Source organism: Lynx canadensis, chromosome B1 (genome assembly GCF_007474595.2).
Source record: "Lynx canadensis isolate LIC74 chromosome B1, mLynCan4.pri.v2, whole genome shotgun sequence".
Taxonomy (NCBI): Eukaryota; Metazoa; Chordata; class Mammalia; order Carnivora; family Felidae; genus Lynx; species Lynx canadensis.
This window is the reverse complement of record NC_044306.2, coordinates 49303230-49321572: the sequence shown is the minus strand read 5'-3', so window position 1 is coordinate 49321572 and position 18343 is coordinate 49303230. Positions and strand designations below refer to the sequence as shown.

General features: G+C 49.8%; 1 protein-coding gene across 1 annotated transcript in view; it reads left to right on the top strand.

Annotated features, from left to right (window-relative positions):
• Nucleotides 1-18343, top strand: part of SCARA5 (scavenger receptor class A member 5) — a 127627-nt gene that overhangs the window by 84594 nt on the left and 24690 nt on the right. Inside the window, 3 exon segments of the mRNA XM_030312674.1 lie at nt 1689-1769; nt 3838-3936; nt 6747-6803. Coding sequence (XP_030168534.1) covers nt 1689-1769; nt 3838-3936; nt 6747-6803 — 237 coding nt within the window.

Below are 18343 nucleotides of genomic sequence, written 5' to 3'. Positions count from 1 at the left end.
AAGCTTAGAGTCTGGCTCTTCACAGCTGGGACAGGGATGCCAAGAATGAAGCTGGCAGTTTTGTTGGGAAGGAGAGGACATGTACATCTGTGAGTCCAGGACAAGGCAGTGTGAGATAAGTGTTGAGTGGCACCAAATATGCCCGTTCAGATGGGCCGTGCCCACCCTTAGCAGGAACGCTGGCTCAGAGAGGCTCTGGCCAAAAGTGAAGTGATGCGCAAGCAGCCTGGGGTGGGGGGGGTGGGGACAGGAGGGCATAGGAGATCGATGGGGAGCACAGCAGGCTGGGGGGTGGTGGGAAAGTCTAACTGCATTCTGGGAATGGCAAGCCATCTACTGTGATAGGTGAGGCCGAGGGGCAGGGCCAGACAGACCCGGGTCGAAACCTGGGCCCCTTTTCTTGCCAGCTGGCCGTGTGGCCTCAGACGAGCAACTTCTGTAACTGTTGTTCTAAGACGATATGCGCAGCATTGTTGTGGGTACTGAATCTGGTCACATGTGCTGGAATCCCCGCCACAGTGGAGCCTGGCCCTAGAAGAAAGTCCTGCTCAGGAGCAAATAGACACCCCTCCCTGCCCCCAGATGCCCAAGCCAGATGCTCCACTTCCCCCAACCTCACCTATGTTTAGTCAAGGTCTGTCTGTTCTACCTCCACACGGCCACTCTCATCCCTCCGGACCACCACCTCCCACCTGGGGTGCAGCTTCCTCATGGCCTCCCTGCCTCTGCTTTCCCTCCCGTCCTGATCCATTTTCCAACATGGCAGCCTGAGCCGTCTCCCTCGTGTGCAGATCTGATGACACTCTTGTTTTCCCTCAGACCCTGTTGCGGTTTCTGGTGCCCTCAGGGTCAAGTCCAACACTTAGGCCATAACTCCAAGAGCCCCCACTTTTGCACCCTCCTTGTCCAGCATATGCCCCCAGCTGCTAATCCCACCATGGCTCACATGTCTCTTTCTTATCTTTAAGCTCTTACAAGGATGTTTCCTCCTGCCTGGAGCTCTCCCTGTCATTCTGTCTCCGTCCGTCCGGGCTGCTAAGACAAAATACCCCGCACTGGGGGGCTTAAACAACAGACATGTCTGTCTCACAGTTCTGGAGGCCGGAAGTCAGATCAGGGTGTGGCACGGTAGGGTTCTAAGGAGAGCCCTCTTCCTGGCTTACAGACGGCCACTTTCTTGCTCTGTCCTCACATGGCAAAGGGAGAGGGAGAGGGAGAGGGAGAAAGGACACCTCAAGCATGAAGAAGGGGATAGGGAGCAAGAGTGCTCTCTGGTGTCTCTTCTTGGGGGCCCTATTCCCATGACCTTACCTAAACCTAATCACATCCAAAGGCACCACCTCCAAATACCATCACATTGAAGATCAGGGCTCTGACATATGCATTTGGAGGTGGGGGGTGGGGGGGGGGAAGCAGAGACATTCCGTCCATAACATGCCTCCACTCCTCTTTTTACTTAGCCACCTTCTGTTCCTCCTCGAGATTTCACTTTGAATATTACTTCTTCCAGGAAGCTTTCCCTGATTTCCCCTGCACACACACAAGACTGGGCTAGGTGGAGCCCTCTGTGCTTCCTAGGCATAGTGCTGATCATTTCTCTCTTTAAGAAGGAGTTGTTTTCTTCCTCTATAGGTGGCCTATTCCACAAGCTACCCTCTAACCTTGGTGCCATCTTATAACCCTTTCAGGACCTCCCGGCCCCAAAGGCGATCAGGGGGATGAAGGGAAAGAAGGCGAGCCTGGGATCCCTGGATTACCTGGACTTCGAGGTAACTGGGAGGCCCCGGGAAGGACCTGGGCATATCAGGAAGGAGAGGGTGCCCCCATTCCGTCCCTGACCCTCCACCCTCTCATTGGTATTGGTGAAGGGGCCCCCGGGAGAGCCCCCAATCCACCCAGCTTCAAATGCCCTGCTGTGTCGAGACACTGATGCGTTGCTGTTATCACAAGGATGGGGCAAAAACTTCTTCACATAAAGTACCAGGATCTGAAGGCAAAGGGGGGCATGAGAGGCTCACAGCTTCCTGCAGCCACTTCTCAGCCCGGGACGCAGGGTTCACATGACCAGGGCCTTTGGAAGGAATCGAGGGTGTTCCACAAGCATGCTGTGCGTCCTCCGTGTGTCCTGAGCCACCAGGCACCCGATACTCCCTCCTCCTTGCTGATTCTGCCCAAATCAATGAACACGCTAGTGACAGCCCTGAAGATCCGGTGGCTGATGGGGAGGATGTTTTTTGGCCTTCTGGAAAGAGTGTGTTCTTCTCAGACTCCTTGTCTCAGGACGCTTCTGTTCTGTTACTTTCTCAAACTTGGCCTCCCAGACTGTTCGCTTCTGAGCCTCTGCTGTGAGCGGCATTTCCCCAGGAGAGTGCAAAGTCTTCTCAAGGATGTAAGAAAAGGGGAAGTTTATCTGGGGAAAGATGTCTGTTTTGTTTATGTCAGGAATTCCATCTTCAAACCGTCTTCTTCCTAAATCTTGAGGAGGTTGCACACAGGAGAGGGGCAGAAGGTAATAGGAGGAGAGCCCACGGCCTGGCCTCTACTCCTGGCTCACCTCCAGGGGAACCCCCCACATTCAGAACTGAGGATGCCTAAACACTCACAGGCCTGCGGAAACTCTTTTTCTGCCTTATTAAATTATACGATGGGGAGCCCTGGGCAGATCCCATGCTAGATTCAGAACTCTGTGGCAATGGGGCCATGGGACTCCACACAGGTATCTCGTGTTAGGAAGGAAAGAAAGAAATCAATCAGCCCTTCTCTGAGGTACCACCATCCTCTGGGCCATTCGTCCTCCTCCAGACATTTGATGTGAGCTCTGGAGAAATCATTACTGGAAGACAGGTTTCTCCGTGTCACGCAAAGAGACCAGAGAAAGCCAGCCCACATTCAAAGCGGGAAAGAACAAGTAATCAGTTAATTAAGAGTTCTCTGCTTTACAGAGATAACTGTGGGCTTAGGTCAGGCCCCTCGGGGAGCAGGGCTCTCGCTGGGTGAAAGTATTTGTTGATTCTGGCTCTCCATAGTGACGTGCAGGCAATGGCCACGGGACCTCGTGGCTGGGAGCCCCGGGGCCTGATCTGGCAGCCAGTCATCTCTCCCATTTACTGGCCTTGCTGACTTTCTTCCTCCTCCCCAGCCTATGATCCCCTTTGCTCTCCCTCCCTGGGGTTTACAGCGGGGAAGGGATCTTTGTGGGGTTTTTTGTTAAAGAGGATGGGGAACTATTTCATCTGCCTCTTACCCTAAATACCAGTAAGCCCTTTTCATCCAGCATGAGATAAAGGTGATTGACCACAAGCTTTCAGTTCAGGAAGACCAGAGCTCAGATCCTGCCCCCAACACTCTCTGCTGTGTGACCATGGGCAGGTTACTTAACCTCTCTGGGCCTCAGTTTCCTCATTCGTAACATAGGTGAAATAGTACCTCGGTTGATTGTGAGGATGAAATGAGGTACTCTATGAAAAGAACCCAGAACGGTGTCTGACACATAGAGAGTACTCAAAAAACTGTTTGCTGAGTTGAAATCTCCAGCACAACTAGAGGCAAAGGGACATCTCCCAAATGCGGTGGGCACCACCACCATTACTCACAATAGAATTGGACCTTCCGGGGTCAGGGACCCAGCCTAACTGGCTAAGAGGCACCGGCGGGGAAGGTTTGTGCTGACCTTTCGAACACTGTTTTTGCAGCCTCTCTAACTTCACTGAGAAGAATCAGTAAGGAAAAGCCACAGGAGGACGTGTGGTTGAGGGTGATGGCCGGGCCAGATGGTGACCTGTAAAGGCCCTCCAGCTCTGAGTCCGAGGCCCCACAACTTGTCCTGTGTCTCCCCAGGTCTGCCAGGAGAGAGAGGAACCCCAGGGCTGCCAGGCCCCAAGGGCGATGATGGGAAGATGGGAGCCACAGGACCAATGGGCATGCGCGGGTTCAAAGGTAACAGCAAACCTCAGAGCACCTGTGTAGCCTTGCTCATCGCTAGCCCCTGGGCAGCAGCACGGGCACCGGAGCAGATGGACTATCTTTGCATTTTGGCTCTGCCATTGACTAGCTCAGTGACCTTGGGCAAGTCACTTGGTCTTGCTAAACATTCATTTCTTTTTTTTTTAATGTTTATTTATTTATTTTGAGAGAGAGAGAGAGAGAGAGAGAGAGAGAGAGAGAACACATGTGTGCACACAGGGAAGGGGCAGAGAGAAAATCCCAAGCAGGTTCTGAGCTGTCAGCACGGAGCCTGATGCAGGGCTCGAACTCATGAACCGCAAGATCACGATCAGAGCTGAAACCAAGAGTCGGATGCTTAACCGACTGAGCCACCCACGTGCCCCTCTACATTCTTTTCAAGAGTGAGCAGATTTCCATGGTAACTGCAGCACAAGACGAGGAAATCTGATGCCGTGTCCCCAGTCTTAACCCTCTCCCTTGTAAATATGAAAACTAAGAAAAAGTACTATTAATCATTCCTACCGTGTGTCTAGGATGGTCTCTTAGTCTTGGATCACTGAGAACTTTTATTCTACTTTCTGGTGATTAAACAGGCTGAGATTTTTCTTCCTTTTATGATCTACATTTAAAAAAAATGATTTTGGGGTGCCTGGGTGGCTCAGTTGGTTAAGCATCCGACTTTGGCTCAGGTCATGATCTTGCAATTTGTGAGTTCAAGCCCCGCATCAGGCTCTGTGCTGACAGCTCGGAGCCTGGAGCCTGCTTCAGATTCTGTGTCTCCCTCTCTCTCTGCCCCTCCCCTATTCACACTCTGTCTCTTAACAATAAATAAACGTTAAAAAATTTAAAAAATAATATAAAATTAAATTTAAAAATTTTAAAAATGATTTTAAAACAGACTACAAAAGCAGCCTATGCTTGTTGAAAGTATTTAACAATACAGAAGCAGATAAAGTGTAATGTATAAAGTGAAAAGTGAGTCCCCTGCCTCATAGCCCCTTAAGCTATTATTCTTTGGAATAACTACTGTAAACATTTTGGAGCATATCCTGCCAGAACTTTTTCTAAGCATATTTATATTTACATATATGGTTGCCTTTGTTTTGGGGTGTTTTTTTTTTCTTCAACACTTGGATCACATTAGGCATCCATCCCTGGAACTTGCTGGCTTGCTTTTTTTTCACCAGACAATATGCCATAGGCTTCTCTGACTTGCAGATTTTTTTTTCAATATATGAAATTTATTGTCAAATTGGTTTCCATACAACACCCAGTGCTCATCCCAAAAGGTGCCCTCCTCAATACCCATCACCCACCCTCCTCTCCCTCCCACCCCCCATCAACCCTCAGTTTGTTCTCAGTTTTTAAGAGTCTCTTATGCTTTGGCTTCTCCCACTCTAACCTCTTTTTTTTTTTCCTTCCCCTCCCCCATGGGTTCCTGTTAAGTTTCTCAGGATCCACCTAAGAGTGAAAACATATGGTATCTGTCTTTCTCTGTATGGCTTATTTCACTTAGCATCACACTCTCCAGTTCCATCCACGTTGCTACAAAGGGCCATATTTCGTTCTTTCTCATTGCCACGTAGTACTCCATTGTGTATATAAACCACAATTTCTTTATCCATTCATCAGTTGATGGACATTTAGGCTCTTTCCATAATTTGGCTATTGTTGAGAGTGCTTGACTTGCAGATATTTTTATGGAGAGACTTGGAATGGAATTCCCTGGTCACTTTAGTGCCCTCCCCCTTTTGAGTGGTGTCAGGACCTTCTACTTCTTTGTAGAGTGAGATGCTAGCTTGGAAAAGGGCTCTATGGTTTCAGAGCTCTTTCCTGAAAAGGAAATTCTACAATTCCCTAGAAGCTCTGCCTCATGTTTTATAGCCTCCCCCACTGGGAAATCTGCCTGACATATAACCTCTGTCCTCCCTGTGTAACTGAAATCCTCCCCCAGCTTTTCCTCTAATGCTTATTAAGACAAACTTGGATGCGTACTTCTAAAACCTTGACTACTGGGGAGCTTGGGTGGCTCAGTCAGTTAAGCGTCGGACTTTGGCTCAGGTTATGATCTCACGGTTCCTGGGCTTGGGCCCCACATGGGGCTCTGTGCTGACAGCTCAGAGCCTGGAGCCTCCTTCTGATTCTGCGTCTCCCTCTCCCTCTGCCCCTCCCCAGCTCACGTTCTGTCTCTCTCTCCCTCTCAAAAATAAAAACATTAAAAGAGGTGCCTGGGGGATTCAGTTGGTTAAGTGTCTGACTCTGACTCAGGTCCTGATCTCACTGCTCGTGAGCTTGAGCCCCGCGTTGGGCTCTGTGCTGACAGCTCAGAGCCTGGAGCCTGCTTCCGATTCTGGGTCTCCTTCTCTCTGCCCCTCCCCCGCTCACGCTCTGTCTCTGTCTCTCCAAAATAAATTAAGACATTAAAAAAATAAAAAATAAAAAAATAAAAACATTAAAAAAAAATAAAACCTTGACTACGTAATAGGAATATCTTTGCCCTGTCTTCTTCCTGCTGAATACCACATACTCTAGCCTGTGCTGGTAGACTCTACCCTTCTACACTTTAGTTAGGGAACGAAACTTCTCAGCTGGGCCCCCCGATCTCCTTCTTGGGGTGCCCAGAACATGCAGCATAATCGACTCAAGCTCTTATCTTTCCTGCCATACCAGGCCCTCCGGTGCTGTAGGCTCCTGCTGAGAGTTTCTCGGGTCATGGGTTGATATGTCTCCTGCAGGTCACATTTTATTCACCGGTAGGGTTTATTTCCTTTTTTAATGCCGGTTTTCCTCCTCTGTTTCAGGTGACCGAGGTCCAAAAGGAGAGAAGGGAGACAAAGGAGACAGAGCAGGGGATGCCGGTAAGGACATTCTACTGGGGTCACTGGATTCTGTAGCTGTCATCCAAGCAGCCCCACGGGTCTGGGGGGACCGGAGGCTAGAGCCAAAGGAGCTCCCTCCCTGTTTCAGGGCCCTGCTGGCCCAGCAAGAGACAGCTATACTGAAGGGGGCACAGACCATGCTTCCATAAGCCCAGTGGTTGTATGGGATGATCTGGAGGCAGACTGTCTGCCCTCCCTCCTGGCTGCCTCACTAGCCAGCTGAGTTATCGCTGCACCTCAGGTTTCTCATCTTTAGAATGGGGATAAGAAGCATCCTTACCTCGTAGGATCATTGTGACAAGTGAATGAGTTAGTCCACATAAAGTGCTTGTTACACTGCCTCCACTGTGGCTGGGATTCAGTAAGTGCTGAGTATTATCGTGCCGTGTAATACATTAGTTCAGACATACCGGCTCTCCAGGTACTTGCATGAGGAAAGGTGCAGAAGCAAAACAGAACCCTTTTTGTTTTCCTCCTCTGCTATGAACTGAGTAGTGACACTAGGGAATCTCCTTATTGGGCAGAACACCAAGTCTAGGAATGGAAGTCTCTCTGACCAGCGTCCTCCCTAAAATGTTGACAAGGGCTACACGTAGAGCCTTGGAGAGATTGTCAAAGAATGAGTCTCCTAGCCAAGTTTCAACAAAATGCTAGCATATAGTATTTGTTGGGCTCTGAAATGTTGCCATTCTATGGGAAGCCATGAGCAGATTCTCCCCTTCTAGGGCACCTGTGCTCCAGTCCTGGCTCCCTAGGAAGACTGCACCTGCACCCAGGTTCTGCTGGTGACACTCAGGGACAGATGCCACTGCAGATTCACACACTGGCCCGAGACCACAGGTTTCCCTACTGCCGATCTTTGGTTCCATCCCAGTCACGCAGGACCACGAAGGACACCTCTCTCCTAAGTAGGGCCTTTCCAAGGTCCTCTGAAACTTGAACTTGCCTGCTACCTCCCCTGGCCTTCTCTTTCCCAGGGTCGTGATTAAGATCAAACAGGAAAAATGCACATGACGGTGCTTTGTCACTTGGTGGTGGTGGACACGGACGAGGACCAGGCGTGCCTATGCTTGCTCTGGGCTCACCGCGTCCACTTTACCCTAGATGCTATAACCCACAAAACAGTTTCTGTGGTTCAGTCTTCCTAGCATTGTCTACAGTCCCTTTCTGGGGCAGCCAAGGGTTTAACTGGGAGTGTCCTGGCTCAATGAGGAGACCTGGTGGACTTTGCTAGGAGCCAAGAGGAGAGTTTTGAAGACAAAATAAAGGAGTCTGGATATGATCTAGGACATCTGTGACAGATCTGAGTCACACTTATCTAACGGACTGGGCTCCGTACTTTGTCTTTGGGGTGCTCTCTGCTCTGTTTGTTGACTGCTTTCTGATGGAATGCTGCCAAAGTAGCCGAGAAGGACGGCGGCCTTTAGCTCTGTGAAATAAAAAATTCCTGCTGTGGTGGCAGGAAGGGGGGGACTGCGGAGAGATGACCTGTGAGAGGGGGATCAGAAACGCTGCCCACATACCGGGGGTTCTTGTCAGGAACTCTTTGGCGACTATTCCTCAGCCGATTTGACAGGAGAGAGGAGGTCCGTGCTAGCCTGGGAAGAGGTGGTGGTGGCCAGTCCATTAATCCAAAGGATGCTTTCATCACTGTTTACCTTGGTTCTGTGGGCCCAGCTGGCTGGCCTCTGCAGCTGGACCGGGCTGTGAGGTGCTGAGCCACAGTGGTGTGGGGCTCCCCCAGGCGTGGGTGGGGAGCATGGGGGAAGGGCATCTAATCCACTTGGCCCTGGAGTCTATGGACTGCACCACAAGAGGCTGATGTCAGCCCGGAACAGCCCCTCCTCAGGGACAAACAGCGTTCTTTCTTTCCTGCCCTGAAGAGGCCACACCCTCACTGGAGCCCAGAGCTCAGACAATGGCCTTGACACAAAGCCCTAAGCTTTTCATTGCCGTCTCCCAACCCCAAAAAATATCTTCGTGGGTGATGGACCTGGAAAGTGAGCTGGCTCAGCAGAGACAGCTCCACAGATAGGAGGCTTTACACAGCGTGCAGGGGAGCATAGGAGACATGCGGGAATTGTAGAGCGTAACTGGAAGGCCATCCATCCGTCACCTGTTCCAGAGGCTTTCAGGGGCAGGACGACTCTCCCAAGGCAGGAGCAGAAGCAAAGTGGAAACCCAGGCCTCTGACTTCTCTTAACTCTGGAATGAGATCTTAGGCCCCTGGTCTTTAAGAGTCCGGTTGGGCTCCTTAAAACCTAGTGAGTCCCTCACCTGCAGATATGGATTTAAGGGAACCTTTGAAGCAATTCAGGGCTGCCCCATGCAGTGGCAGGGGAGTGCTTTCCCACGGCCGGCACCCCTGGCCTGTCTCTGACTACGCCAAACCCACGCTATATTCAGACTCCTGGTTTGGTTTCTAAGGAGCTCCAGTCCAACAGGCGTTAACTGGATCCCTGAGACCACAGCTTTGAGGAGGAAGCCAAGGATCATCTTTCAGGAGAGTGTGGAAATTCTGATGAGCACGGAGTGCCCGCTTCTGGGAGGTTCTCAGTCATTCCCCAAGCCCAGGGCAGCCCCTCCGTGAGATCTAACGGGTGGGGAAAAGGACTCAGCACTAGAGTTCTGCCCTCCTCCACAAAGGAACACCATGGAGAAGGAACCCTCTTGGGATACCCAGCTCAGGGCACCTTTACCAAACACCTCCCACCCTTAGCAGAAAACCTGAAGTTCCAGCAGGTGGGGTATTACTACATAAAGGGATCGAGAAGACCAACAAGTTACCTACCCCTCAGGTCAGAATCAGAAATTGGGGGCTTTCCTTTGAAGAGGGCATTACAGAGAAGATTTCTTGGGACCCATGGTTTGAATCAATATTAAAATATTTTTCAGGGGAGGGGCGCCTGGGTGGCTCAGTCGGTTGTGCGTCCACTTTGGCTCGGGGCATGATCTCTCAGTTTGTGAGTTCGAGCCCCGCATCGGGCTCTGTGCTAACAGCTCAGACCCTGGAGCCTGCTTCGGATTCTGTGTCTCCCTTTCTCTCTGCTCCTCCCCTGCTCACGTTCTGTCTCTCCTACAAAAATAAATACACATTCAAAACAAAGTTTTTAAAAATATTTTTCAGGGGAAAAATAAAAAAATAAAAGTTACCAAAAAAAGGGTGACTGGGTGGCTCAGTCAGTTAAGCATCTGACTCTTGATTTCGACTCAGGTCATGATCTCAATGGTTCATGAGTTCAAGCCCCACATCGGGCTCTGTGGTGACGGTATGGACCCTACTTGGGATTCTCTTTCTCCCCCTCTCACTCTGCCTCTCCCCAGCTGGCATGTAGGCTCTCTAAATAAATAAATAAATAAATAAATAAATAACTTAAAAAAAATTTTTTTAATGTTAAAAAAATATTTTTCAGGGGGCTCCTGGGTGGCTCAGTCAGTTGAGTGCCCGCCTCTTGATTTCAGCTCAGGTCGTGATCTCACAGTTCATGAAATTGAGTCCTGTGTCAGGCTCTGCACTGACTGAGGGTGCAGATCCTGCTTGGGGTTCTCTGTTTCCCTCTCTCTTTCTCTCTGCCCCTCCACCGCTTACATTCTCTCTGTCAAAATAAATAGACATTTAAAAATAAATAAATAAAAATATTTTTCAGGATAGGATCTTGCAATTGTTTACCCATGTTTTGATCTGGAGTCACATGATTCTAGAGTCAAATGGGGTTTCAGGCTGACTCCTCTCCCCCTCCTGAGCACCCCCCCCCCCCACCTCCAGTTCACTGAACTGGGACCAAGAATAGAGGTCTGGAGAGAATCCCCACCGTCCCACGGCTAGGCCATGGTTCAAACTGAGTCTGAAATCCAGATCTCCTGATTTCTGCTTGACAAGAGGTAAAGTTTTGTTTTCTTTTCTTTTGTTTTGAGGCAAGGGAGGTATCAGTCATTCTGTTAGATGTTTGGCTTTGGGGAGTTTGGCCAGGAAAAAAATAAACTCTATATACATATCTCAAGACAGAAAAACGTTTGTTTTACCCTCATATATGGTCCATTTGCAGGAAAAATAAATAGTATTTTTGCAGCTCAGGGGTGGGTAAAGTTTCCAGCATGAATTTAAAGCAGGATAGAAGTTCAGATTGTTTAAAAACTTTTCCTCAATTTGGTTTCACGTGGGAAAAATATGCAGAATGACCCAGGGGTAGATTCTGAGCCAGGTTTTGTTGATAGTTTCTAGTGTCAGCTCAGAAAATTAGGAAAAATGTTTAACACCTTGTGTGTGTTTGCAGTATTTAGGAAAGTTTGTGGGTGCGGGGGGAACAGTGGGCACCCCATCGTGTAGCGTAAGCTCAAAAGAAATTATCAGGGAGGTGGCTTCTAGACAGTTTTGTCCACAGCTGCTGAGATGTTTCTATCTCTGTTTTAGAATGTGGGGGTGCCTGAATGGCTCAGTTAAGTGTCTGACTTTGGCTCGTGTTGTGATCTCATGGTTCATGGGTTGGAGCCCTATGTCGGGCTCTGTGCTGACAGCTCAGAGCCTGGAGCCTGCCTCGGGTTCTGTGTGTGTGTGTCTCTCTGCCCCTCCCCTGCTCACACTCTGTGTATGTCTCTCTCTTAAACATAAATAAACATTAAAAAAAAAAAAAAAGAATCCGGAATGCAAAGAGAGGCCTTCAGTGTCCGTGAGTTCCCTTCCTCCCATCCCTGTAAGTACGGTTACCTGCACTGGGTGCCCCAGGGAATCCCATTTGGCACCAAAAGTTAGCATTCTCGCAAGCATGGAGAGACAGAGATGCTGGACCTTTTATATGCAAATATATTTCTTTACTAACTGGATATATTTCTTTAATTCCTTATACAACTTTAATGCCCCAGCAACAACGTGATCTAAAAGTAAACCACACTTTTCAGAAAAATCAACTATCACATGCTACTACTAACAAACTTGTAGCTGGTACTATGAGAAGCAAAGTTTCTATGCACATTATTTCACTTAATCCTGACAGCACAATTCAGGAGTCCTGGTTATGTCCACGTTAGGGGGGCGGGGGAGGCTAAGGGTAGAGAAGAAGGGAGCTGCCCAAGGTCACCGGAGTTCGTAAGGGGCACAGCCAGGTTACAGGTCACACCTGTCTGGCCTCAAGCCCACTCTCCGTCCTTTGCTACATCCTTGGACTACCTCTTATTCTCTCTGGCCTTTGACAGCCTGGGGCCCTCATGGGCCACTGTCTCTTCTCAGTGGGTTTGATACGAAAGTGCTAATTCTCACTTTTAAGGATTTCTTCCCCTTTTTGCTGAGTTTCACCCAGCTTTGGCTGCCTTGTGCTTCTGTGACCCCATGAGAGGCCGAGCACAGGTTTCACGCTGGAAGTTCTGCATCTCCCAGCGAAGCCCTACCCTCACTTGCTTCTCCGTTCTCTTGTGGGTAAACCGAGCCCGCCGGCTGGACGCAGCAGCACCCACACACATCTGGCTGTGTTCACTCACACGCTGGTTCAGTTCGTGCAGTCCTTCATTCCTTCTCTTTGTCCTCACACAGCAAGTGGGGGGCAGATGCAAACCCCAGAGGGTATGTGGAGATGGCCAAGTGTCTTTCAGATGTCTCCTCCCCTGAGTGTATGTCCAGGGACTGAAAATGCACGGGGCCCCAGAATTCACTCAGAAAAGTTGTCCTGTGGCAAACGCGGCTTCCAGCCCTGGCTGACGCAGAGTGGGAGGCACCAGAGAGAAAGGAATGGGCACAAGGACATGGTAAATGAGGGATGTGGGAGCCAGATGGAAACCGAGCAGGCACAGGGACAGCAAAGGCCCAAAGCCCGTGGGTCAGAAACCGGGGCTGGCATGGAGTTGGCTGAGGAAAGGAGCAGAGGCGAGAGGGATTGGCCTCCCTCACTTCCATCATAAAGGAAAAATAGAAGACGCACCTGGGTGCCTCAGTTGGTTGAGTTTCCGACTTTGGCTCAGGTCATGATCTCAGCGTTCATGAGTTCGAGCCCCATGTCTGGCTCTCTGCTGTCTCCCTCTCTCTCTCTGCCCCTCCCCACCTCTCAAAACTAAACATAAGGAAAAAAAAAAAGAAGAAGAAAGATTGAAGTGTGGCAGGAAGGAAAATATTTATGGAAGAGAGTATTGCTTTATTCACTTACTTGGCAAACTGGTATTGAGGCCCTGGCTAAAGGCTGGGGAACCGAAGCGGAGTAAGGACCAGCCTCAACTTGAGGAGCACACTATCTAGCAGGTGAGGAAGACACCTACACACGCGATCACAGTGGAATGTGGTGAGGGCTATAGGAGACGTATGTACAGAGGCTAATTTTGCCTACTGTTGTGGGAGTCACTTGCTGAGGTGTCTTTGACAAATTGGTATCCAACAGGTGGATGTGGAAAGCAAAGGCATTCCAGGGAAAGAGAGCCCTGCATGAAACAGGAAAGCATTGCCCGATAAACCCAAATAGTTTGGTGTGATGAGGTTTAGGGATATAAGAAACAAAAAATAAGGCCAGGGAGGTATGCCGGGGTCAACAGGCTGGAGTTCAGGATCAACCTTCAGGCACTGGGAAGCCGGGATGGGCTGTCAGCAGGAAGTGACATGACAGCAGTGAAAGGTGACTGGCGGAGAACCAGGCTGAGAGCTGGGACCAAGGGGTAGCCGGCCAAGGTCATGAGAATGGAGCTTCAGCTGTCCCTGGTGATCTCAGCTCTAAGACCAAGGCCGGGCACACGGTAGGCAGCCCCTTCCTCCCCACAGAAAGGTCCATATTCCAAGTCCACATTTCTCTGCTGCTCTCACTCCTTCTCTTGGCCGAGCTGCTCCTCTTTTAGAAAGTGCCTCCTAAGAAGATGAGACGTGAGCTCTGGACGAGAAGTATGGGCCGCGGGGTCGCAAGCTTGAGACCCGAGTCCCCTTCTGACCTACTGACAATGTGGCGGGGAGACCCGGCCCTCAGCCTCCTGTGCTGCAATCTCCTCTTTTTTTTTACCTCCTGTTCTGTGCGGAGGATGGGATCTGGCCTTCCAGACGTGCTGGTTTGCCAAGAGTTTATCCTAAGCCTTCCAAAAACAAATCCACTGACTTTTCCTGAGAGCTTCCTAGTGACCCCTTCCAGGAGGGCTTTAAATTGCTATGTGCAAAAAACAGTTCAGTTCTGATTAATCCGTGCTGCCCTCGGTATGATGGCTTAAAATAGATTCAGGAGGGCCTGGAAAAACAAAAGACCTGGCTCCTTTAAGAAGCCAGGTGGTAGAATGGGGGGGTGTGGTGGGGGTGGGGCAGCTGCCTGAGACTTAGGAACAGCTGTGCGAGCTAGGGGACATTCATGTCTGATGAAAGGGGAGAGAGAAGAGCTTCCATGTGAGCCCTGGTGAGGAAAACTGCTTAGGTGAAGAGAAACGAAGCCCCCTTGTGGCTGGTGCTCTCAGACACAAGCAGAGGGGTGCTAAGAGGCCATTAGCAGGGCCCATAGCACAGTTGACCCTTGAACAATGTGGGAGTGGGGATTAGGGACGCCGACCCCCAGCCTGTGCCTTCAAAAATCCATGTATAACTTTTAGGACACATGGGTGGCTCAGTCCATTAAGTGTCCGACTCTTGATTTCAGCTCAGGTCATTATCTCAGGGTTCATGGGTTCCAGCCCCGTGTCAGGCTCTGCACGCACAGCATGGAGCCTCTTGGGACTCTCTCTCTCTCTTTCTCTCTCTCTCTCTGCCCCTCCCCTGCTCACATGCACACACTCTCACTCTCTTTCAAAAATACATAAGCGTTTAAAAAAAAATTTTTTAACTCCACGTATAACTTTTGACTCCCCAAAACTTGACTACTAATAGCCTACTGTTGACTGAAAAAGCCTTACTGATAACCGTCGAGGAACACATATTTCATATGTTACGTGCATTATATGATGTATGCTTACAATAGAGTAAGCTAGAGAAAGGAAAATGTTATTAAGAAAATCCTAAGGAAGAGAAGATACACACACATACAGCATGGTACTGTAGTGAAAAAATTCTGCATGTAAATGAACCTATGCAATTCAAACCTGTGTTGTTCAAGGTCAGCCGTACCTGTATTCTACGTACATACTGGGTTGGGGCGCCTGGGTGGCTCACTCAGTCTGATTTCAGCCTAGGTCATGGTCTCCTGGTTTGTGAGTTTAAGCCCCATGTAACTCTGTGCTAACAGCTCAGAGCCAGGAGCCTGCTTTGGGTTCGGTGTCTCTCTCTCTCTCTCTCTCTCTCTCTCTCTCTGCCCCTCCCCTGCTTGCTCCCTGTCTCTGTCTCTCTCAAAAATAACATTTAAAAAAATAATAATAAAAATGAAATAAATACATACGTATGTACTAGGTGAAAGCGGGAACCAACTGAGGGCCAAAGCCAAGGGCTAGCTGGAAAAGAAGCAAGCCAGTGTTTGGAGTTCATGTTGAGACTCTGGGGTTAGGTATTGTAAGTGGAACTTGGGAAGGTTTGCTTCTTTTAACTGTTGGTCTGCGGGGCCTTTTACACTGTGACTGGGGGTAACCAGTTTGTTCCCTAAGCACCTATTCTTGTCACCGTGAGTGAGCAAGGGAGCATGTTCTGTGCTGTGCCTTCATTTCTCACATTACCCACATTTATCTGACACTGCTGTACCCATCCTTTGGAGGGGAGTCTAGAGGCAACCCCCCTCCACCCCCACCAAGGACTGGCATGTCCCAGTTTCCCGGCAAACACGTGACGATTTCTGGGATTTGTTCTGAAGAAAACTCTTTTGGTAATGCAAACCTCAGACTGAAGGTGAACAGGGCATTTTCTACAAAAAACAACACCTTGGACCACTGCAGAACTGAAGTTTGGGTCTTTGATGTGGGTTTCGTATGAAGAAAAGTTTTTGGTTGAGACGTACATTAAAACCGGGAGTGGTTAAACTGTTTATTTAGAAAGCAACACAAACAAACTTCGGAATTCTTAATCCCCGTGACCCTGCACTCCCTCCTCTTCTGTTGGAGGTGAAGTTTGGCTGAAGGCACTGCAGATTGAGTCCCTGAGCTTTTGCTGCCTCTGCATTACATGCATGGCTCCACTTCCCGTCCTGTCCTTTGACAATGGAAAACACCATTGAGGTGTCCTTGGAACCAGTTGAGATGGACCGACTTCCCCTAGGGCTGGATTTCAGGCTGTCTCCTAAAGGGCGCTGGTGTAGAATTCTCACGGGAGAAAGAAGATGAAAGCGGGAGGCAGAGCCTGTGGACATCCTGGGAGGTCTTGTGGATGCTGTGGGGGAGGGGTCATGGCTGGCTTTCTCCCTGACTCAAACGGGGGGCCATTCCCTTGCCTCAGTCCCTCAGGCCCCCATCGGGATCCTTGGGGCTTACATGGAATTCAACACTATTTCTTGAGCACCGACCACCCCAGTCACTCAGCCTACCCAGATTTCAGAATGACTCTCTAAGGCAGGTGTCGTTATCCCATTTAACCGATGGGGAAGCTATTCTGAGAGGTTATATTACTTGCCCAAGGTCATAGATCTAGAAAGTGGTGAATGTGGTGCTGGAGGTGGGTCCTGCCTTCAAGAATTTATAATATTGGGGCTGGGAAGCATCTCAGCCAAGGACTCACGGACCCTGAACTTGAAGGAGAATAGAACTGAGAGAAGAACCAGGGCAGGGTGGGGACGGTGTGGGTGAGGGCAGAGGGTGAAAGTGCCTTCTTAACAAAGGCCACCTGTCCTGGACATGGGACCCGGAGCTAAAGGCGGCAGGGGCAGGTCCGCGAAGGCTTTAGAGGGATGCCATGCCGTATAAACTTCAGAACCCCCTACAGCTGCAGGCGTGATCAAATGAGGCCTCCCTATCATTGGTTTTTCTCCTGGCTCTACTGCATTTCTTTCTACTCCTAAAGGCCTGTTGACACTCACTGACCCTTCACTGCCCTTTGAGAGACCCAAGAGCCAAAGCATGGCAAAGGACTCACCTCGCTACTGGGCTGCCCAGTGAAGTCCTACAAGTGCCGCTCTGGGTGTTAGTGGCATCTTCCCACTGCGATGGGGTGAGCTCCTGGTTCAGGGCGGGGCAGGCAAAGCACTTCCTTTATTATTTGATCGGGCACATTTTTATTGCACCTCCACTAGTAGCTGGGCATCCATGAGTAAGGCAGCAGAAAAACAAAATCAGACAGGACAAACTCCCAGTTTCCAAAAGAATAGACAACAGAGTTGGGGAGACCAAAGTTAAAAACAGTTTTACAAAAAATCCGGCATGATCAGTACAGTGATAACTTGGGGGGTATTTCTGGCTGCTCCTTCTACCCAGCAAAGGCCCAAGCACCCCATGTGACCCCCAACTGAAGACACAGAACAGTAGTCCGGGGACTGGAGACCCAGATGTGGTTCGAGTGTGGCCACTTTATCAATGTACCCCTTCCTTCCCTGAGTCAGCTTCCCCATCTGTAAAATGGGTATAACAAGAACCACCCACTTTAGAGAAGGCATACAAAGATCAAAATGAAACCCGCTAACAAAAGTGCTTTGAAGAGGCACAGAGCACCATATTAAGTTCAGAGCAGATTACCATTAGGAAGTAGCATTTTATAAAAGCGTACCCACAGGCCAGACCGCATTTTAAAAGCAATGCCCTCCAGCAGAGCCTGACCAGACATTCCTTACTTTGCTTGTGGGATGGCTCCTGTCCTTCCCATACGGACCACATTTCCCACAGATGTCAGGGAAAAGAGAAGTGTCGTGTCAAGAGAAGGACGGGGCCCAACGTCCCCCACCTCAGGGAGGTGGGAAGCAGAGCCCCCGTGCTGCAGGCCGGCTGGGGCCATGGGGAGTTCTTTCTTCACCAGAGAATGAAAAGTTCAACTTCCTTAATGGGCAGATGGTCCAAATTATCCCCGGGGCTCTACTCTGCAGCTGCAGAAAATCAGAGCCTATTTTCCCAGCCCCATGTGTTTATTTCGACTCTACACAACCTCCTTTCTTTTGCCCGGTTTTGCTTTGGCCTAGAAGGCAGGATAAACAAACCTAAAGGGGCTGTGATGTTTCAGGCTTAGGCTGGGTTTCCCTCCTCTCCTGTTCTTTAGAAGCAAAGTTCCCTGGGCTTTGGGGCCCTTCTGATGCACAGCCAAGCAGGTTCTGGGGTATTTAGGGATCAATTCTGTTCCTCGAGCCCAGCAGAAGGCTGTGGATCCCATTCATGCATCCACTCGCTCAGTACAATTTGTTAAGTGCTGCGATGTGCCAGACTGCCTGCGAGTGAGGACCGACCGCATTTCCCACAGATGGGAACCACCAGGGTGTTGAGTGGCTTTCGCTTTCACGGAGCTTACAAAGATGAGTGCACACAGACCTGAAGGAGGGAATGACGGTATAATATTTCTCATATGTGGGGAGCGCATGTTGGGACAACAGATCAGGGAAAAACCCTCCCAGAAGAGGTGTTACCTACATGCCTTACTCACAAGGTCCAACAGCTGGTAAGTTGCGTAGCGGGGGTGGGGCTTCATCCCCGATCAGTCCCTTCATGCACTTCTTCTCCACCTTGACGCGCATTGACATCAC